The sequence below is a fragment of the Astatotilapia calliptera genome, chromosome 8 (genome assembly GCF_964374335.1).
Source record: "Astatotilapia calliptera chromosome 8, fAstCal68.1, whole genome shotgun sequence".
In the NCBI taxonomy this organism is placed as follows: Eukaryota; Metazoa; Chordata; class Actinopteri; order Cichliformes; family Cichlidae; genus Astatotilapia; species Astatotilapia calliptera.
In genome coordinates this window covers 18,586,471-18,609,015 of record NC_137429.1, presented here as the reverse complement: position 1 = coordinate 18,609,015, position 22,545 = coordinate 18,586,471, and the positions used below count along the sequence as shown (strand labels likewise).

At 42.7% G+C, this 22,545-nt stretch overlaps 2 protein-coding genes and 2 long non-coding RNA genes across 8 annotated transcripts; 2 read left to right on the top strand and 2 right to left on the bottom strand.

Annotated features, from left to right (window-relative positions):
* Positions 1–1,112: 1,112 nt before the first annotated feature.
* LOC113027865 (uncharacterized) lies at positions 1,113–3,912 on the top strand. Of its 2 annotated transcripts, XM_080305559.1 has the most exons (3): positions 1,113–1,249; positions 2,466–2,510; positions 2,603–3,912. In XM_080305559.1, exons 2-3 carry the CDS (start codon positions 2,471–2,473, stop codon positions 3,274–3,276), a joined length of 714 nt encoding a protein of 237 aa, XP_080161685.1. In that variant the 5' UTR covers positions 1,113–1,249; positions 2,466–2,470; the 3' UTR covers positions 3,277–3,912. The 2 variants fall into 2 exon arrangements, with proteins under 2 accessions (XP_080161685.1, XP_080161684.1); XM_080305558.1 differs by lacking the exon at positions 1,113–1,249 and having other exon boundaries at positions 1,685–2,510.
* Positions 3,913–4,120: 208 nt separating this feature from the next.
* On the bottom strand, positions 4,121–8,068 carry LOC113027869 (uncharacterized). 2 transcript variants are annotated; one of them, XR_003273147.2, is made up of 3 exons: positions 5,901–8,068; positions 5,674–5,765; positions 4,121–4,506 (listed from the first exon to the last, which is right to left on the bottom strand). It is a non-coding gene; the product is annotated as an uncharacterized LOC113027869 (long non-coding RNA). The 2 variants fall into 2 exon arrangements; XR_003273148.2 differs by having other exon boundaries at positions 5,920–8,068.
* Positions 8,069–9,004: 936 nt separating this feature from the next.
* On the top strand, positions 9,005–15,727 carry LOC113028462 (uncharacterized). 2 transcript variants are annotated; one of them, XM_080305556.1, is made up of 3 exons: positions 9,005–9,590; positions 14,200–14,244; positions 14,337–15,727. In XM_080305556.1, the coding sequence occupies exons 2-3, from the start codon at positions 14,205–14,207 to the stop codon at positions 15,089–15,091; spliced, it is 795 nt and encodes a 264-aa protein (XP_080161682.1). In that variant the 5' UTR covers positions 9,005–9,590; positions 14,200–14,204; the 3' UTR covers positions 15,092–15,727. The 2 variants fall into 2 exon arrangements, with proteins under 2 accessions (XP_080161682.1, XP_080161683.1); XM_080305557.1 differs by lacking the exon at positions 9,005–9,590 and having other exon boundaries at positions 13,397–14,244.
* Positions 15,237–19,004, bottom strand: LOC113027872 (uncharacterized). 2 transcript variants are annotated; one of them, XR_003273152.2, is made up of 3 exons: positions 17,716–19,004; positions 17,489–17,580; positions 15,237–16,321 (listed from the first exon to the last, which is right to left on the bottom strand). It is a non-coding gene; the product is annotated as an uncharacterized LOC113027872 (long non-coding RNA). The 2 variants fall into 2 exon arrangements; XR_003273153.2 differs by having other exon boundaries at positions 17,735–19,002.
* Between the last annotated feature and the right edge of the window lie 3,541 nt (positions 19,005–22,545).

Sequence of the window (22,545 nt, the reverse complement as noted above, 5' to 3'; positions counted from 1 at the left end):
TAAAGCATTCCCAAAAAGTCAAAACAATTATTTTAGCAGCTGATTTCTGTACTTAAAAAAACCCCAAACAAACATTTATTATAGCTCTATTATGTAGGTAATGTAGGAGACGTGGACACAAATACACAGAGGGTTAACGAGGGAAGTGGGAGCACACGGGGAACACAGGCGACACTGATAATCATAACGAGACACGGCAGGAGTAACACAACACTGACGGGAGACTATCAAAGTAAAACAGGAAGCACACAGAGACGCAGACCAGATTGGAAGAGAACACAGACATAGCGGGCTGGGAAAACATGGAATAAAACACAAGGAGGAGAAACGAGGCATGGGGGCTGGCAGATACACAGAGGGGGCACACAGGGGGTAAAGTCACGAGGGGAAATCAAATAAGCAACATCTTAACAGAACAACCGAGGGACCCTAAAGCTGACATCAAACAACAACAATACAAGACACACAAAAAACCAGGTAGAAGTCCCAGGACCATGACATGCAGGTGGTTACATATGGTTAAAATGATTCAAATGCACTAAGTATGCATGTTTTTCATATCAATATAGTCCATAACTTGATTACTGTCTGTAGCCCACATGATTAAACACTTTAGTTACATAAAACATGTGAGGTTAGATTTTATCTACTGTATAGCCTGTATAGTAAATTAATATGTAGCCCAATAAGTATAAAATCCAGAAAGCTACACAACATGGGGCGGTTCATTTACAAACACAGTTCTAACTTGAGTTTCACACAGTTTTTATTAGAAAACAATCAAATTGTTAAATGCTTCAAGTACACAAAATGTCAGAAATCTGCACCGTCATGAACAGAAATTTAAACCTAATTTTTCGTGATTTGTTGATTAACCCTCCGAGGTCTAAATCCCACGTTGTGCACATCAACATCACAGATTTGTACAAATCAAATTTATAACAAAGACATGTTAAATATTAAGCACTGGAAACAGCTTGTTGCTTTGTTGCCATAGCGTTTTGTTTTGTCTCCATTTAAAAGATATCAAAATCTGAGCAAACAACTTGATGTCAAAAGAATCTCTGCACATTCCGCAGTCTTTGCTGCTAAAGTGACATCACAGCATTTAAGCATGTTTGAATGAAAACATCAGCATATGAACACAAAACTGAAGAGACACTGCAACCGAATGAAAGCAGACCACTATTTAGTGACATTTGGACGTTTCCCTGAGGATTAACTGCTGTGTAATCTACCAAGAACTAAAGTAAGCTCAAATTTCAGTTTATAAACTCAAGATCATTTACTTAAATATATAAAGCCTGATTTCCCTGCTTGCCAGGACAGTATTTATGTACTTTACATTGTGCAAGACTAGACTATATTTTCCATCATAGAGAGGATGATGTGGATCTATTATTCAGGAAAACAAATGAAGACTTAACTATTTGTCAGCTGATGTAATATTTGACAAATGATACATAAATTAGAAAATGTTCTTAATCATATCTTAGAGTGACAGAAGCTCTTTTTAACACGATTATTTCTCAGATTATTTTGTTCATTTAGGAAAATAGAGAAGACGTAAGTTTTGTTCTCAAACAAACTATTAGAATTTCTGAGAAACTGAGCCTACGTGCACATGTACACGGCTATTTTTGAAAGCGCAGCTTTGTCTCTGCATTTGGGCCTTTCGTCCACACCTAAACAGCAGATTGAGTCACTGAAAGGTGAGATTTTTAAAAAGCACATTTTTGTGTTCAGGTGTGGACGAGGAAAACGGACATTTACTCAGGCAATGTCAAAAGTGTGCGCCGCTGTTGAAGTCACGCTGTGGCCACGTTATTGTTTACGTGAGATCAATTTCTACAATGGCAGATGTAGACAACATACTGTGTCTGTTAATCTTAGTATCTGCAGTTTTTACACGCTTACATCAGACGTGGATTCTACATTCAACACAGACGCTCTCCCAACCCAGATCCTGACGTCGGTTTGGAATAAATGTAATTTTAAAAAATGACATTTATGTATGCTGTATGCATTTAGTCCATTCCAAAGTTGTGAGTCTGTCTTTAGTTATTAACATTTGAAACGATGAAGGCACGTGAAAGTAACACAAAATTAGCTGCTTTTCCAGAAAAAGACAAAAACTTCTCAGAAGTACGTAAGGTTTTATGAGGTTTTCCCACCCAGGCTTCTAGACTTCTGATTGGCCAACATTTCTACACGGTTAAGATTTGGCGTGTTCTTGACAGCGTTTCACTTTGTTTTTAGTGTTTAGATGTGGAAGGAGATATTTTTTCAAAACTGCACATGTGGACTGGATTTTTATTTTTTTTTAAACGAAAAAGGAAAATTGTCCGTTTTCAAACATAGCCGTGTACGTTTGGACGCAGCCTAAAGTCATCACAAAAAAAGCAAATTCTCTGAACATTCTGGGTTGAGGTTTAGTGATCATTGTTGTTTTGTGTTCCTTGTAGTCAAAATGAGTGCAAGTGGAGACGGACCACAAAATAACCAAAACGGTAAGCACATGTACTCAGTCTTGAAATTGATGAAAAACAGATTTTCAGCAGATAGTTATGGATGTTAATTAAAAGATTTAATGATCTTGCAGGCCAACAGGTTAACCCACGAATGTTGGCAAATGGAGATCAGGAACCTGCTAATGGCTTCCTGAACGATCTGTATCTCGCTCTCCGTGAATATTGTTGCTTTCTACATGAGCTAATAGCTTCAGTACTGGCACAATATGACAATTACCTTTACGGGGACGACGACGATGACGACGATGACAACAACGACAACGACGATGACGACAACGATGACGCGAATGACGGCGGCGACGGCGACGGCAACGATGACGATGACGACGATGACAACGACAACGACAACGACGACGACAACGACGATGACGACAACGATGACGCCGATGACGGCGGCGACGGCGACGGCAACGATGACGACGACGATGTTGGTGGCATTGAAAATGAGGAGGCATTTGAAGGCCGCATGGATGTTCGCCAGTACATCCCAGAAGAGGACCCTCAGCCAGGTGTTTCCAGGAAGAGGTCTAGAGAGAGGGATGAAGAAGATTTAGGAGCAAACAAAAGAATGAGATGGAGCGATGATGACTCTGAAGTATTTGAAGATGCGCACGAAGAGCTTGAACACGAAACTGGAGGCTCGAGGAAGCGTTCCCGAGAGGATTTTGAGCAAGAAGAGGAATACTTGCCTGTGTGCAAACTTCAGAGGTGTTCAATTGAGTCGACCAGCAGCAATGAAGACTAAGACTACTTCGACGGGTTTTTTCAGTATCCTTTCAGTAATCTGATGGCCTACTCAGGTGATCCTGAATCCTCTATGCTGCAATAAGCTGGGCATACACTGTGCTGCGATTTTTCAGTCGCGTTATTCGGCTCCTGATCAAACTGTAGGATTGACTCGCAGGGGTGAGAAGTTTGATCAAGGCCAAACTCGGGACGATCCCCAAAACGATCGCACGACTGAAAAATCGGCTCAAAATGGGCCAAAAATCGCACAGTGTATGCCCAGCATTAGGCTGCCGGGGGATTCCCATGATGCACTGGGTGTTTCTTCTTCACCCACTATGTTTAATAGACCTCTCTGCACTGAATGGTACTTGTTATTAACCTCTGTCTCTGTTCCATGTCTTTATACTATTTTCCTTGCCCCTCCCCAACCGGTCGCAGCAGATGGCCGCCCCTCCCTGAGCCTGGTTCTGCTGGAGGTTTCTTCCTGTTAAAAGGGAGTTTTTCCTTCCCACTGTCGCCAAAGTGCTTGCTCATAGGGGGTCATATGATTGTTGGGGTTTTCTTTGTAAGTATATCTTACAATATAAAGCGCCTTCAGGTGACTGTTGCTGTCATTTGGCGCTCTTTAAATAAAATTGAATTGAAAATTAAATAGATGTCACTGTGATGATTTCTTCCCTGCATAGAAAGCTTAGACCCAAATGCAGATTCAATGCACATGGTTAAACTATTTATGAGACTTTAGAGAGGGAATGGAGAACGTGGCTCGAGCTAGGAGTGTCAGCAGACAGCAGGAACCAGAGGAAAAGCTATCGAGAGACTGAACACCTGGCTCCTGATGGGAACAATCCAATGGGAATTCTGCAACAGAGGGAGAAGAAGTTGCTGGACGGGTAAGGGAGTTTGAGGGTAGGATGAGTACGTTGGCAGAGGAGACCTAAACACAGGGAAAACAAGGTTAAACACAGGGAAGGAGCACGCCAGAACTGGAGCAGAGGGGAAGCCTAGTTACCACTGGAGATGGCAGAACAAACTGGCGAGGAGTAGCAGGCAGCGCTGGTTTAAGAAGCCCTCCTGCTGATTGTTTGCAGATGAGGCCCAGGTGAGATGCTGGAAACTCCACCTCTGAAGTGTGGACACAGTATCCCCATTCCAAGTGGAAAAGCCCCTCAGACACTTCCATGGTGCATGACAAGAAGGATGAGAAAGCATTCATGGTCCATCCATCCCTCCGTCAGCGTAATGCCTAAAAGTTTATTCAGATGTAAATGTATTACATTTTTAAATAAAGATCATCAGTGTTTTTAATGACGCTGCAGTTCATTCATGTGTCTCTATTGGACAGTGTTGTAGAAGTTACAGAAGACAGGAATCAGTTCCAGCTTGGCCTGACATTTGATCACTAGTGATGTGTGATACCACTGATTTCCTTTCCGATCCCATACCAAGTAAAATTCAGGGTGGTATCGACGATACTGCTCCGATACTTTGTACAAAAACTTTACTCTTTTATTGTATCTCAAATTATAGCGTCATAATCATTACAGGACATCAGATTACTTGTTCTTATCACTTAATAATGCAGAATTCATCATATAGAAATCAAAAACCTGAAGTTGTGCACTATGTGAACACCTTGCCTGCCTGCAGCACTAAAGGACTCCCTGAGAGACGTCTGTCTCACCCTAGCAGCACCCGTCCTTCTCCTCCTCTTCAGTTTGCCTCAACATAAGCTCGTCATATTCTGTGATATGATTTACTTTGAGGTGTTTGACAAGGTTAGTGGTGTTGCCACAACACCTCACTTTCTTGCCACATGTATCGCAAACCACGTCTGGGCTGTTTGTGGATGTAAAATACGTGCGCACATGACTCCAGTTACGCTCAGCCATTGTTGTGAGTGCGCACGCCACAGGCTGCCACACATTTATACAGCCGTATTTCACACATGACTATAAAAGGCGGAAGAGGGAGTAGTTCTTTCCAATGTAGACAATCTGAATGATAGTTTCTTTCCACTGTGTTCCTGTTAATGAAAAACTACAATTTACCCCAAAATGATTCAAATATCGATATTTTAATGTGGAAACCTTCTGTTTCCACATCTGGACTTTCTGTTGCTGCCCACGCGGGTGAAACTTTCTTTGAAGTGGCTCATTGAAGTTGTAATTGATAATCAATTCCCACACAATGAGAGAATCCAATCAATTTGTTTATCAGGGGAAAGGTGTGATTTTTTAGGACACTGGAGCCTAACATTAACTGGTTTAAAATTAGCTTATTTCCATAAGAAGAAAAACATACTGAGAAAGAGATCACCAAAATATACATGTACAAATGTGAAATAGTCATATGTAGTGTGAAAGAGCTATTTGACATCTTTAAATTCAAAGTAATGTATAAATCCACTTACATAAAACATGAAAAGGCGGCGCAGCGATGCCCATCTCAGCCAGTGTATGATGGTGGGGCAAGATGGCAGCTTCCACAACATGACGCCAGCTCCTATGTATTTTTAGTAGATAAATGATACGTTTATGTATCAATTTGTTGGAAGATGTAATTACACCTTAATTATGTAATTAGAAGCAAAAATGATTTTTTTTTAATCAAATCACCTCAAAAAATTACTGTACTTACTTTCTAAATCATTCTTTACCTCTGAAAGGGGTGGCTGTGGCTCAGGAGGTGGAGCAGGTCATCTACTAATCAGATGGTTTTTGGGTCGATCCCTGGCTGCTCCAGACTGCATGCTAACTGTCCTTGGGCAAGACATTAACCCCAAGTCACTCTCTGATGCATTCATCAGAGTATGAATGTGTGTGAATGTTAGGTAGAAAGCACAGAAAAAGGGCTTCTATGAACAGGTGTGAATGAGGCAACCTGTATAGAGCGCTTTGAATGTTCAGGTAGAGTAGAAAAGCACTGTAAAAATTTCTCTGTGTTGATTTCTTTTGGACCTCAAACATTACTCACCTTGTTGCAGGTTTCTTTATTAATGCTGAAAACCCAGAATGGAAACTGACCTTACTGCTTCCTTCCTTTCCAAACTATTGCGGCTCCTCCAACCAACGGCCGCGGCAGGCTAAACATGAGGACACAGATGACGTGCAACAGTAAATGGTAAATGGCCTGTATTTGTATAGCGCTTTTCTAGTCCCTAAGGACCCCAAAGCGCTTTACACAACCTGTCATCCACCCATTCACACACACATTCACACACTGGTGATGGCAAGCTACAATGTAGCCACAGCCACCCTGGGGCGCACTGACAGAGGCGAGGCTGCCGGACACTGGCACCACCGGGCCCTCTGACCACCACCAGGCGGCAACGGGTGAAGTGTCTTGCCCAAGGACACAACGACCGAGACTGTCCAAGCCGGGGCTCGAACCGGCAACCTTCCGATTACAAGGCGAACTCCCAACTCTTGAGCCACGATCGCCCCATGAGATACACCTCTGTACTATTTGCTACTTTTATTCCACATACAACTGTCCACTGTACAAATCGGCACACGGCCTCAAACCATTAAACAAATGCACAGACTGCACAAATAACTGCACCATTTACTATGCCAAATTTCAACATTGGCCTATTGCATAACTTAGTGCAGAAGTATACATAAACCAAAAGATGCATCAAAATGATTCAAGCTGCGCTCAAGCTGCAGTCAACAGAAGGTTTCGCCTCATGCTCACCCTACCTTTCTGCTCATTAACATCAGGTGCCGTGAACAGGTGAGTGCAACCACATTTATCACACCCATTAAATCCTTTTATCTCATTGTGTTTGAATAATTGTAATTCCTTCTACTGGGATCTCAGCCAGAAGTCCATCTTTCACCTCCAGCTCATTTAAATCTCAGCTGCCAGACTTATAACAAATTCAAAGAAATAAATCATCATTCTCCTCCTCACAACCTTTTGGGTATACGATACATGGGTACAAGCCTTGTTACAGATTTGGTCACTTTTTATGAACCAAGTCACTGCCTGCATTCTGCACATCAGACACTCTTAGCTGTCCGTGCAGCCTGGCTCAATGCAAAAAGAAAACAAACCGTTTCATGTTTTAACTCTTTGAACTTTTCTTTTGAGTTTTTAACTAAGATTTTATTGTGTTCTTTAACACACTTTGTAACTGTTTTGAAAGTGCTAGGCAAATTAACTGTTAACTATTACTGTTATTATTGTTATTGACAGTCTGGAGCTTTGGCAGTATGGAAGGTGGATGCGAGAGGGAGACTTCATGGAAACCACCTTTTTCTTTCCCATCACCATATTCCTGAATGTTTCCAAATGCATAGGTTAAAAAAAACAAAACTCGTTGCTTTTTTAAAAATTCTGCAACACTCAGAAATCCTAGCAGCTGGCACCACCAATGGACGCATAGCAATGTGGAGGATGGTGGTGCAGTCGGGTAGCAGTAGACACTAAGCCCCAGTGGAAACTGCAGACACCAACAGAAATTGGAGGAAATGTCACTCAGCTACAGGTAATGTCTTGACCAGCATTAGTACATTACTTTCGTTTGGTTTAATTACACTTTTATTTTAACTGGAGATTGACAGTAACAACACTGTTTTTCTTTGAGCCAAAATTTCATTGAAGGAAATTTCAATGCAGCTTTGATGCTGGATGGAGACAGCAACGCATTTTAAAACCCTGACTTGGACTGTGGGAATCAAGTCTTTACAATGCACACACACACACACACACACACACACACACACACACACACACACACACACACACACACACACACACACACACACACACACACACACACACACACACACACACACACACACCAGCCTGACCAATAAGAGCCAAGAGTTGCAGTGATAGGCAGGCTGAACCAGCAAATAGCCAGAAACAACTGGTCAGTGCAGCACCGCCTCAGGTACCACATACAGATTTTAACTGGCTTCTGACTTTGTGTGGTGTGGAGTATGCTAGATTTTATATAAATATGGATGAGATTAGCTGGGGATGAACAAAATCTCCTTCAGCAACTATTAAATAGCCAGAAGGGGCCAGACAGTCAATATATTAATTCAGCGTTCCTACAGAACAGACCGTAAAGCATTCCCAAAAAGTCAAAACAATTATTTTAGCAGCTGATTTCTGTACTTAAAAAAACCCCAAACAAACATTTATTATAGCTCTATTATGTAGGTAATGTAGGAGACGTGGACACAAATACACAGAGGGTTAACGAGGGAAGTGGGAGCACACGGGGAACACAGGCGACACTGATAATCATAACGAGACACGGCAGGAGTAACACAACACTGACGGGAGACTATCAAAGTAAAACAGGAAGCACACAGAGACGCAGACCAGATTGGAAGAGAACACAGACATAGCGGGCTGGGAAAACATGGAATAAAACACAAGGAGGAGAAACGAGGCATGGGGGCTGGCAGATACACAGAGGGGGCACACAGGGGGTAAAGTCACGAGGGGAAATCAAATAAGCAACATCTTAACAGAACAACCGAGGGACCCTAAAGCTGACATCAAACAACAACAATACAAGACACACAAAAAACCAGGTAGAAGTCCCAGGACCATGACATGCAGGTGGTTACATATGGTTAAAATGATTCAAATGCACTAAGTATGCATGTTTTTCATATCAATATAGTCCATAACTTGATTACTGTCTGTAGCCCACATGATTAAACACTTTAGTTACATAAAACATGTGAGGTTAGATTTTATCTACTGTATAGCCTGTATAGTAAATTGATATGTAGCCCAATAAGTATAAAATCCAGAAAGCTACACAACATGGGGCGGTTCATTTACAAACACAGTTCTAACTTGAGTTTCACACAGTTTTTATTAGAAAACAATCAAATTGTTAAATGCTTCAAGTACACAAAATGTCAGAAATCTGCACCGTCATGAACAGAAATTTAAACCTAATTTTTCGTGATTTGTTGATTAACCCTCCGAGGTCTAAATCCCACGTTGTGCACATCAACATCACAGATTTGTACAAATCAAATTTATAACAAAGACATGTTAAATATTAAGCACTGGAAACAGCTTGTTGTTTTGTTGCCATAGCGTTTTGTTTTGTCTCCATTTAAAAGATATCAAAATCTGAGCAAACAACTTGATGTCAAAAGAATCTCTGCACATTCCGCAGTCTTTGCTGCTAAAGTGACATCACAGCATTTAAGCATGTTTGAATGAAAACATCAGCATATGAACACAAAACTGAAGAGACACTGCAACCGAATGAAAGCAGACCACTATTTAGTGACATTTGGACGTTTCCCTGAGGATTAACTGCTGTGTAATCTACCAAGAACTAAAGTAAGCTCAAATTTCAGTTTATAAACTCAAGATCATTTACTTAAATATATAAAGCCTGATTTCCCTGCTTGCCAGGACAGTATTTATGTACTTTACATTGTGCAAGACTAGACTATATTTTCCATCATAGAGAGGATGATGTGGATCTATTATTCAGGAAAACAAATGAAGACTTAACTATTTGTCAGCTGATGTAATATTTGACAAATGCACTTGATCAAGATGGCGCCGAGTATGGCAGCCTCGTCGCGAGCTCCCCCAAGCAACGGCTTTCTTCTGTGTTTAATTTTACTTTTCCTTTATTTTTTCACGAGCAGCACTTGTCTCCTTGTGTACGACCGACAAACCTTACTGGACATAAAAGACGGTCTTTCTTATAACTTTCCGGAGTTCAAGTTTTGCAACACGGACGCTCCGTTTGCAGACCCCCCATTCATCTCACCTGAGACGCCTTTGTTCTCTGGCCCTGGAGGCCGCAAACGCCGACGCAGAGGGAGAAGATCTGGCGTTCTGGTTCGACTGAGACGGCGCACTTACAGACCACCGTTACCCAGTTTATTACTGGCTAATATGCAGTCTCTGGAGAACAAGCTGTGCGAGCTTCGGGCACGGATCTCATTCCAGCGAGAGATGCGGGACTGCTGCGTGATCTGCCTCACAGAAACCTGGCTATCGGACAAAGTACCGGACTCCGCAATACAACTGCCGGGGTTCTCTGTGCACCGCGCGGACAGGTCACAGGATCTTACTGGGAAAAGCAGAGGCGGTGGTGTGTGTTTCATGATCAACAACAGCTGGTGTGATTATGCGAACGTGCACCCGGTCAAATCCTTCTGCTCACCGGACCTGGAGTACCTGATGATTAAGTGCCGGCCATTCTGGCTACCGAGGGAATTTACAGCAGTGATTATTACGGCTGTTTACATTCCCCCACAAGCCGACACTGACCGTGCACTCAGGGAACTGTACAGCGCGATCAGCAGCGAGGAAACCGCACACCCAGAGGCAGCGTTTATCACAGCCGGAGACTTTAATAAGGGAAACCTGAAGAAAGTCTCACCAAAACTCCATCAACACATCCTTTTCAACACACGTGGAAACCGGCAACTCGACCACTGTTACACCTCTTTCCGGGATGCGTACAAAGCCCTCCCCCGCGCCCCATTCGGCCAATCAGATCACCGCTCCATCCTGCTCCTGCCCGCCTACAGGCAGAAGCTGAAACAGGAAGCTCCAACCCGGAGGGCGGTGCACTGTTGGACGGACCAATCGGAGTCTGCGCTGCGGGACTGTTTTGATCACGCGGACTGGGAAATGTTTCACGTGGCCGCCAGAGACATTGATGAGTACACAGACTCAGTCTGTGGATTTATCAGGAAATGCGTGGAAGATGTCGTCCCATCCAGAACAGTCAAATCCTTCCCAAATCAAAAACCCTGGATTAACGGAGATGTTCGCGCGGCACTGGCGGCACGGAACACCGCCTTTGCCTCCGCGAACACATCGGACTACAAACACGCACATTACCAACTCCGGAAGACGATCAAAGCAGCCAAACGTGAGTACAGGGACAGGGTGGAGCAACAGTTTGACAACCCTCGGAGTATGTGGCAGGGACTAAACACGATCACAGACTTTAGAGGGAAAACCAGCACACCGCAGACCACGGCCTCTCTGTGTGAGGATCTAAACGTATTCTACGCTAGATTCGACACAGCGAACACCATGAGACCGGACAGTGTGCGCACCGCGGATGACGTCAGTGCGCACACTGTGTCTGAGGAGGATGTGCGGAAGTGCTTCAGGAAGGTGAACGCACGCAAAGCTACTGGTCCGGACGGGATTCCCGGCCGCGTCCTCAGGTCATGCGCGGCTCAGCTGGCTGGAGTGTTCACGCACATCTTCAACCTTTCCCTCTCTCTGTCTGTAGTCCCAGCCTGCTTCAAAATGGCCACCATCGTCCCTGTACCCAAATCCTCCACCATCTCCTCATTGAACGACTGGCGACCTGTAGCCCTGACCCCCATCGTAAGCAAATGCTTCGAGAAGCTGGTCAGGGACTTCATCTGCTCTGCACTACCCGACTCACTGGACCCTCTACAGTTTGCATACCGCCACAACAGGTCCACTGATGATGCCATAGCCCTGACACTACACACTGCCCTGTCACACCTGGAGAAGAGAGACACGTATGTGAGGATGCTGTTTGTAGATTACAGCTCAGCATTCAATACCATCGTTCCCTCGAAGCTGGACAGGAAACTGCAGGATCTACGACTGAGCAGCTCCCTCTGCAGCTGGATCCTTAGCTTCCTGTCTGACAGACGCCAGGTGGTCAGACTGGGCAGCATCACCTCATCCCCCATCACACTGAACACTGGTGCTCCACAGGGGTGTGTACTGAGCCCTCTCCTGTACTCACTCTACACCTACGACTGCACAGCCACTAACAGCTCCAACATCATTGTGAAATTTGCGGACGACACTACAGTGGTGGGTCTTATCACCAACGGTGATGAGACGGCTTACAGGGAGGAGGTCAGCGCCCTGACCCACTGGTGTCAAGACAACCATCTCACCCTCAACGTCGCAAAGACAAAGGAGTTGATAGTGGACTTCCGGAGGTGCAGAGAAGTACACACCCCCATCACCATCAACGGCGCTGCTGTGGAGAGAGTGAGCAGCTTCCGGTTCCTTGGTGTACATCTGGCTGAGGATCTTACGTGGTCAGTACACACAAACAAAACAGTGAAGAAGGCGCAGCAGCGCCTCTTCTTTCTCAGGAGACTGAAAAGATTCGGCATGAGCCCCCGCATCCTCAGGACCTTCTATCACTGTGCCATTGAGAGCATCCTCACTGGATGCATCACCACCTGGTATGGCAACAGCACCGCCTACAACTGCAAAGCTCTCCAGCGAGTAGTGCGGTGCTCTGAACGGATAATTGGAGGTGAGCTTCCCTCCCTCCAAGACATCTACAGGAAGCGGTGCCTGAGGAAAGCGGGGAGGATCATCAAGGACTCCAGTCACCCCAGCCATAAACTGTTCAGACTGCTTCCATCAGGAAGGAGGTTCTGCAGCATCCGGTCCCGTACCAGCAGACTGAGAGACAGCTTTTTCCATCAGGCCATCAGACTGCTGAACACGTCATAGACACCTCAGCTTCACTACTGGAACTTCAACATTATGCACTCCACACTGTATATAAATGCCACTTGTTTTGCACATATTCAACTCTGTATATTTTATATATTTTATTATTATTATTATTATTATTTTTATTTATTTATTTTTTTTATTTATTTATTTTTTTTACTATTTAATTTGTAAAAATGTGTATACACACACACACACACACACACACACACACACACGTAGGAAAATATTTAGTATACACATCCAGAAATGCATACACTATTATATATTGTACATATATTTATTAGTTTCAGGTTGGCCATTCTTGTATTTTGCTCGTTTGTGTTGTTGTGTTTGCACATCTCTGTTGCTTGTGGGGCTCGCACACAAGAATTTCACTCGCATGTGCTGTGCCAGTGTGCCTGCACATGTGATGTGACAATAAAAAGTGATTTGATTTGATTTGATTTGAAAAAATTAGAAAATGTTCTTAATCATATCTTAGAGTGACAGAAGCTCTTTTTAACACGATTATTTCTCAGATTATTTTGTTCATTTAGGAAAATAGAGAAGACGTAAGTTTTGTTCTCAAACAAACTATTAGAATTTCTGAGAAACTGAGCCTACGTGCACATGTACACGGCTAATTTTGAAAGCGCAGCTTTGTCTCTGCATTTGGGCCTTTCGTCCACACCTAAACAGCAGATTGAGTCACTGAAAGGTGAGATTTTTAAAAAGCACATTTTTGTGTTCAGGTGTGGACGAGGAAAACGGACATTTACTCAGGCAATGTCAAAAGTGTGCGCCGCTGTTGAAGTCACGCTGTGGCCACGTTATTGTTTACATGAGATCAATTTCTACAATGGCAGATGTAGACAACATACTGTGTCTGTTAATCTTAGTATCTGCAGTTTTTACACGCTTACATCAGACGTGGATTCTACATTCAACACAGACGCTCTCCCAACCCAAATCCTGACGTCGGTTTGGAAGAAATGTAATTTAAAAAAATGACATTTATGTATGCTGTATGCATTTAGTCCATTCCAAAGTTGTGAGTCTGTCTTTAGTTATTAACATTTGAAACGATGAAGGCACGTGAAAGTAACACAAAATTAGCTGCTTTTCCAGAAAAAGACAAAAACTTCTCAGAAGTACGTAAGGTTTTATGAGGTTTTCCCACCCAGGCTTCTAGACTTCTGATTGGCCAACATTTCTACACGGTTAAGATTTGGCGTGTTCTTGACAGCGTTTCACTTTGTTTTTAGTGTTTAGATGTGGAAGGAGATATTTTTTCAAAACTGCACATGTGGACTGGATTTTTATTTTTTTTTAAACGAAAAAGGAAAATTGTCCGTTTTCAAACATAGCCGTGTACGTTTGGACGCAGCCTAAAGTCATCACAAAAAAAGCAAATTTTCTGAACATTCTGGGTTGAGGTTTAGTGATCATTGTTGTTTTGTGTTCCTTGTAGTCAAAATGAGTGCAAGTGGAGACGGACCACAAAATAACCAAAACGGTAAGCACATGTACTCAGTCTTGAAATTGATGAAAAACAGATTTTCAGCAGATAGTTATGGATGTTAATTAAAAGATTTAATGATCTTGCAGGCCAACAGGTTAACCCACGAATGTTGGCAAATGGAGATCAGGAACCTGCTAATGGCTTCCTGAACAGACTGTATCGCGCTCTCCATGAATATTGTTGCTATCTAGATGAGCTAATAGCTTCAGTACTGGCACAATATGACAATTACCTTTACGGGGACGAAGACGATGACGATGACGACGATGACGACGACGATGATGACGACGATGACGACGACGACGACGACAACGACGATGACGACGACGATGACGACGACAACGACAACGACAACGACGATGACGACAACGATGACGACAATGACGGCGGCGACGGCGACGGCAACGATGACGATGACGATGACGACGATGTTCAAAATATTCATGTGAGGGACAATAATGCCAATGGTGACAACGATGAACAGCACGGGGATCACAATGATGTGGTTGTGATCATTTTCAATGTTGGTGGCATTGAAAATGAGGAGGCATTTGAAGGCCGCATGGATGTTCGCCAGTACATCCCAGAAGAGGACCCTCAGCCAGGTGTTTCCAGGAAGAGGTCTAGAGAGAGGGATGAAGAAGATTTAGGAGCAAACAAAAGAATGAGATGGAGCGATGATGACTCTGAAGTATTTGAAGATGCGCACGAAGAGCTTGAACACGAAACTGGAGGCTCGAGGAAGCGTTCCCGAGAGGATTTTGAGCAAGAAGAGGAATACTTGCCTGTGTGCAAACTTCAGAGGTGTTCAATTGAGTCGACCAGCAGCAATGAAGACTAAGACTACTTCGACGGGTTTTTTCAGTATCCTTTCAGTAATCTGATGGCCTACTCAGGTGATCCTGAATCCTCTATGCTGCAATAAGCTGGGCATACACTGTGCTGCGATTTTTCAGTCGCGTTATTCGGCTCCTGATCAAACTGTAGGATTGACTCGCAGGGGTGAGAAGTTTGATCAAGGCCAAACTCGGGACGATCCCCAAAACGATCGCACGACTGAAAAATCGGCTCAAAATGGGCCAAAAATCGCACAGTGTATGCCCAGCATTAGGCTGCCGGGGGATTCCCATGATGCACTGGGTGTTTCTTCTTCACCCACTATGTTTAATAGACCTCTCTGCACTGAATGGTACTTGTTATTAACCTCTGTCTCTGTTCCATGTCTTTATACTATTTTCCTTGCCCCTCCCCAACCGGTCGCAGCAGATGGCCGCCCCTCCCTGAGCCTGGTTCTGCTGGAGGTTTCTTCCTGTTAAAAGGGAGTTTTTCCTTCCCACTGTCGCCAAAGTGCTTGCTCATAGGGGGTCATATGATTGTTGGGGTTTTCTTTGTAAGTATATCTTACAATATAAAGCGCCTTCAGGTGACTGTTGCTGTCATTTGGCGCTCTTTAAATAAAATTGAATTGAAAATTAAATAGATGTCACTGTGATGATTTCTTCCCTGCATAGAAAGCTTAGACCCAAATGCAGATTCAATGCACATGGTTAAACTATTTATGAGACTTTAGAGAGGGAATGGAGAACGTGGCTCGAGCTAGGAGTGTCAGCAGACAGCAGGAACCAGAGGAAAAGCTATCGAGAGACTGAACACCTGGCTCCTGATGGGAACAATCCAACGGGAATTCTGCAACAGAGGGAGAAGAAGTTGCTGGACGGGTAAGGGAGTTTGAGGGTAGGATGAGTACGTTGGCAGAGGAGACCTAAACACAGGGAAAACAAGGTTAAACACAGGGAAGGAGCACGCCAGAACTGGAGCAGAGGGGAAGCCTAGTTACCACTGGAGATGGCAGAACAAACTGGCGAGGAGTAGCAGGCAGCGCTGGTTTAAGAAGCCCTCCTGCTGATTGTTTGCAGATGAGGCCCAGGTGAGATGCTGGAAACTCCACCTCTGAAGTGTGGACACAGTATCCCCATTCCAAGTGGAAAAGCCCCTCAGACACTTCCATGGTGCATGACAAGAAGGATGAGAAAGCATTCATGGTCCATCCATCCCTCCGTCAGCGTAATGCCTAAAAGTTTATTCAGATGTAAATGTATTACATTTTTAAATAAAGATCATCAGTGTTTTTAATGACGCTGCAGTTCATTCATGTGTCTCTATTGGACAGTGTTGTAGAAGTTACAGAAGACAGGAATCAGTTCCAGCTTGGCCTGACATTTGATCACTAGTGATGTGTGATACCACTGATTTCCTTTCCGATCCCATACCAAGTAAAATTCAGGGTGGTATCGACGATACTGCTCCGATACTTTGTACAAAAACTTTACTCTTTTATTGTATCTCAAATTATAGCGTCATAATCATTACAGGACATCAGATTACTTGTTCTTATCACTTAATAATGCAGAATTCATCATATAGAAATCAAAAACCTGAAGTTGTGCACTATGTGAACACCTTGCCTGCCTGCAGCACTAAAGGACTCCCTGAGAGACGTCTGTCTCACCCTAGCAGCACCCGTCCTTCTCCTCCTCTTCAGTTTGCCTCAACATAAGCTCGTCATATTCTGTGATATGATTTACTTTGAGGTGTTTGACAAGGTTAGTGGTGTTGCCACAACACCTCACTTTCTTGCCACATGTATCGCAAACCACGTCTGGGCTGTTTGTGGATGTAAAATACGTGCGCACATGACTCCAGTTACGCTCAGCCATTGTTGTGAGTGCGCACGCCACAGGCTGCCACACATTTATACAGCCGTATTTCACACATGACTATAAAAGGCGGAAGAGGGAGTAGTTCTTTCCAATGTAGACAATCTGAATGATAGTTTCTTTCCACTGTGTTCCTGTTAATGAAAAACTACAATTTACCCCAAAATGATTCAAATATCGATATTTTAATGTGGAAACCTTCTGTTTCCACATCTGGACTTTCTGTTGCTGCCCACGCGGGTGAAACTTTCTTTGAAGTGGCTCATTGAAGTTGTAATTGATAATCAATTCCCACACAATGAGAGAATCCAATCAATTTGTTTATCAGGGGAAAGGTGTGATTTTTTAGGACACTGGAGCCTAACATTAACTGGTTTAAAATTAGCTTATTTCCATAAGAAGAAAAACATACTGAGAAAGAGATCACCAAAATATACATGTACAAATGTGAAATAGTCATATGTAGTGTGAAAGAGCTATTTGACATCTTTAAATTCAAAGTAATGTATAAATCCACTTACATAAAACATGAAAAGGCGGCGCAGCGATGCCCATCTCAGCCAGTGTATGATGGTGGGGCAAGATGGCAGCTTCCACAACATGACGCCAGCTCCTATGTATTTTTAGTAGATAAATGATACGTTTATGTATCAATTTGTTGGAAGATGTAATTACACCTTAATTATGTAATTAGAAGCAAAAATGATTTTTTTTTAATCAAATCACCTCAAAAAATTACTGTACTTACTTTCTAAATCATTCTTTACCTCTGAAAGGGGTGGCTGTGGCTCAGGAGGTGGAGCAGGTCATCTACTAATCAGATGGTTTTTGGGTCGATCCCTGGCTGCTCCAGACTGCATGCTAACTGTCCTTGGGCAAGACATTAACCCCAAGTCACTCTCTGATGCATTCATCAGAGTATGAATGTGTGTGAATGTTAGGTAGAAAGCACAGAAAAAGGGCTTCTATGAACAGGTGTGAATGAGGCAACCTGTATAGAGCGCTTTGAATGTTCAGGTAGAGTAGAAAAGCACTGTAAAAATTTCTCTGTGTTGATTTCTTTTGGACCTCAAACATTACTCACCTTGTTGCAGGTTTCTTTATTAATGCTGAAAACCCAGAATGGAAACTGACCTTACTGCTTCCTTCCTTTCCAAACTATTGCGGCTCCTCCAACCAACGGCCGCGGCAGGCTAAACATGAGGACACAGATGACGTGCAACAGTAAATGGTAAATGGCCTGTATTTGTATAGCGCTTTTCTAGTCCCTAAGGACCCCAAAGCGCTTTACACAACCTGTCATCCACCCATTCACACACACATTCACACACTGGTGATGGCAAGCTACAATGTAGCCACAGCCACCCTGGGGCGCACTGACAGAGGCGAGGCTGCCGGACACTGGCACCACCGGGCCCTCTGACCACCACCAGGCGGCAACGGGTGAAGTGTCTTGCCCAAGGACACAACGACCGAGACTGTCCAAGCCGGGGCTCGAACCGGCAACCTTCCGATTACAAGGCGAACTCCCAACTCTTGAGCCACGATCGCCCCATGAGATACACCTCTGTACTATTTGCTACTTTTATTCCACATACAACTGTCCACTGTACAAATCGGCACACGGCCTCAAACCATTAAACAAATGCACAGACTGCACAAATAACTGCACCATTTACTATGCCAAATTTCAACATTGGCCTATTGCATAACTTAGTGCAGAAGTATACATAAACCAAAAGATGCATCAAAATGATTCAAGCTGCGCTCAAGCTGCAGTCAACAGAAGGTTTCGCCTCATGCTCACCCTACCTTTCTGCTCATTAACATCAGGTGCCGTGAACAGGTGAGTGCAACCACATTTATCACACCCATTAAATCCTTTTATCTCATTGTGTTTGAATAATTGTAATTCCTTCTACTGGGATCTCAGCCAGAAGTCCATCTTTCACCTCCAGCTCATTTAAATCTCAGCTGCCAGACTTATAACAAATTCAAAGAAATAAATCATCATTCTCCTCCTCACAACCTTTTGGGTATACGATACATGGGTACAAGCCTTGTTTCAGATTTGGTCACTTTTTATGAACCAAGTCACTGCCTGCATTCTGCACATCAGACACTCTTAGCTGTCCGTGCAGCCTGGCTCAATGCAAAAAGAAAACAAACCGTTTCGTGTTTTAACTCTTTGAACTTTTCTTTTGAGTTTTTAACTAAGATTTTATTGTGTTCTTTAACACACTTTGTAACTGTTTTGAAAGTGCTAGTCAAATTAACTGTTAACTCTAACTGTTATTATTGTTATTGACAGTCTGGAGCTTTGGCAGTATGGAAGGTGGATGCGAGAGGGAGACTTCATGGAAACCACCTTTTTCTTTCCCATCACCATATTCCTGAATGTTTCCAAATGCATAGGTTAAAAAAAACAAAACTCGTTGCTTTTTTAAAAATTCTGCAACACTCAGAAATCCTAGCAGCTGGCACCACCAATGGACGCATAGCAATGTGGAGGATGGTGGTGCAGTCGGGTAGCAGTAGACACTAAGCCCCAGTGGAAACTGCAGACACCAACAGAAATTGGAGGAAATGTCACTCAGCTACAGGTAATGTCTTGACCAGCATTAGTACATTACTTTCGTTTGGTTTAATTACACTTTTATTTTAACTGGAGATTGACAGTAACAACACTGTTTTTCTTTGAGCCAAAATTTCATTGAAGGAAATTTCAATGCAGCTTTGATGCTGGATGGAGACAGCAACGCATTTTAAAACCCTGACTTGGACTGTGGGAATCAAGTCTTTACAATGCACACACACACACACACACACACACACACACACACACACACACACACACACACACACACACACACACACACACACCAGCCTGACCAATAAGAGCCAAGAGTTGCAGTGATAGGCAGGCTGAACCAGCAAATAGCCAGAAACAACTGGTCAGTGCAGCACCGCCTCAGGTACCACATACAGATTTTAACTGGCTTCTGACTTTGTGTGGTGTGGAGTATGCTAGATTTTATATAAATATGGATGAGATTAGCTGGGGATGAACAAAATCTCCTTCAGCAACTATTAAATAGCCAGAAGGGGCCAGACAGTCAATATATTAATTCAGCGTTCCTACAGAACAGACCGTAAAGCATTCCCAAAAAGTCAAAACAATTATTTTAGCAGCTGATTTCTGTACTTAAAAAAACCCCAAACAAACATTTATTATAGCTCTATTATGTAGGTAATGTAGGAGACGTGGACACAAATACACAGAGGGTTAACGAGGGAAGTGGGAGCACACGGGGAACACAGGCGACACTGATAATCATAACGAGACACGGCAGGAGTAACACAACACTGACGGGAGACTATCAAAGTAAAACAGGAAGCACACAGAGACGCAGACCAGATTGGAAGAGAACACAGACATAGCGGGCTGGGAAAACATGGAATAAAACACAAGGAGGAGAAACGAGGCATGGGGGCTGGCAGATACACAGAGGGGGCACACAGGGGGTAAAGTCACGAGGGGAAATCAAATAAGCAACATCTTAACAGAACAACCGAGGGACCCTAAAGCTGACATCAAACAACAACAATACAAGACACACAAAAAACCAGGTAGAAGTCCCAGGACCATGACATGCAGGTGGTTACATATGGTTAAAATGATTCAAATGCACTAAGTATGCATGTTTTTCATATCAATATAGTCCATAACTTGATTACTGTCTGTAGCCCACATGATTAAACACTTTAGTTACATAAAACATGTGAGTTTAGATTTTATCTACTGTATAGCCTGTATAGTAAATTGATATGTAGCCCAATAAGTATAAAATCCAGAAAGCTACACAACATGGGACGGTTCATTTACAAACACAGTTCTAACTTGAGTTTCACACAGTTTTTATTAGAAAACAATCAAATTGTTAAATGCTTCAAGTACACAAAATGTCAGAAATCTGCACCGTCATGAACAGAAATTTAAACCTAATTTTTCGTGATTTGTTGATTAACCCTCCGAGGTCTAAATCCCACGTTGTGCACATCAACATCACAGATTTGTACAAATCAAATTTATAACAAAGACATGTTAAATATTAAGCACTGGAAACAGCTTGTTGCTTTGTTGCCATAGCGTTTTGTTTTGTCTCCATTTAAAAGATATCAAAATCTGAGCAAACAACTTGATGTCAAAAGAATCTCTGCACATTCCGCAGTCTTTGCTGCTAAAGTGACATCACAGCATTTAAGCATGTTTGAATGAAAACATCAGCATATGAACACAAAACTGAAGAGACACTGCAACCGAATGAAAGCAGACCACTATTTAGTGACATTTGGACGTTTCCCTGAGGATTAACTGCTGTGTAATCTACCAAGAACTAAAGTAAGCTCAAATTTCAGTTTATAAACTCAAGATCATTTACTTAAATATATAAAGCCTGATTTCCCTGCTTGCCAGGACAGTATTTATGTACTTTACATTGTGCAAGACTAGACTATATTTTCCATCATAGAGAGGATGATGTGGATCTATTATTCAGGAAAACAAATGAAGACTTAACTATTTGTCAGCTGATGTAATATTTGACAAATGATACATAAATTAGAAAATGTTCTTAATCATATCTTAGAGTGACAGAAGCTCTTTTTAACACGATTATTTCTCAGATTATTTTGTTCATTTAGGAAAATAGAGAAGACGTAAGTTTTGTTCTCAAACAAACTATTAGAATTTCTGAGAAACTGAGCCTACGTGCACATGTACACGGCTATTTTTGAAAGCGCAGCTTTGTCTCTGCATTTGGGCCTTTCGTCCACACCTAAACAGCAGATTGAGTCACTGAAAGGTGAGATTTTTAAAAAGCACATTTTTGTGTTCAGGTGTGGACGAGGAAAACGGACATTTACTCAGGCAATGTCAAAAGTGTGCGCCGCTGTTGAAGTCACGCTGTGGCCACGTTATTGTTTACGTGAGATCAATTTCTACAATGGCAGATGTAGACAACATACTGTGTCTGTTAATCTTAGTATCTGCAGTTTTTACACGCTTACATCAGACGTGGATTCTACATTCAACACAGACGCTCTCCCAACCCAAATCCTGACGTCGGTTTGGAAGAAATGTAATTTTAAAAAATGACATTTATGTATGCTGTATGCATTTAGTCCATTCCAAAGTTGTGAGTCTGTCTTTAGTTATTAACATTTGAAACGATGAAGGCACGTGAAAGTAACACAAAATTAGCTGCTTTTCCAGAAAAAGACAAAAACTTCTCAGAAGTACGTGAGGTTTTATGAGGTTTTCCCACCCAGGCTTCTAGACTTCTGATTGGCCAACATTTCTACACGGTTAAGATTTGGCGTGTTCTTGACAGCGTTTCACTTTGTTTTTAGTGTTTAGATGTGGAAGGAGATATTTTTTCAAAACTGCACATGTGGACTGGATTATTATTTTTTAAACGAAAAAGGAAAAACGTCCGTTTTCAAACATAGCCGTGTACGTTTGGACGCAGCCTAAAGTCATCACAAAAAAAGCAAATTCTCTGAACATTCTGGGTTG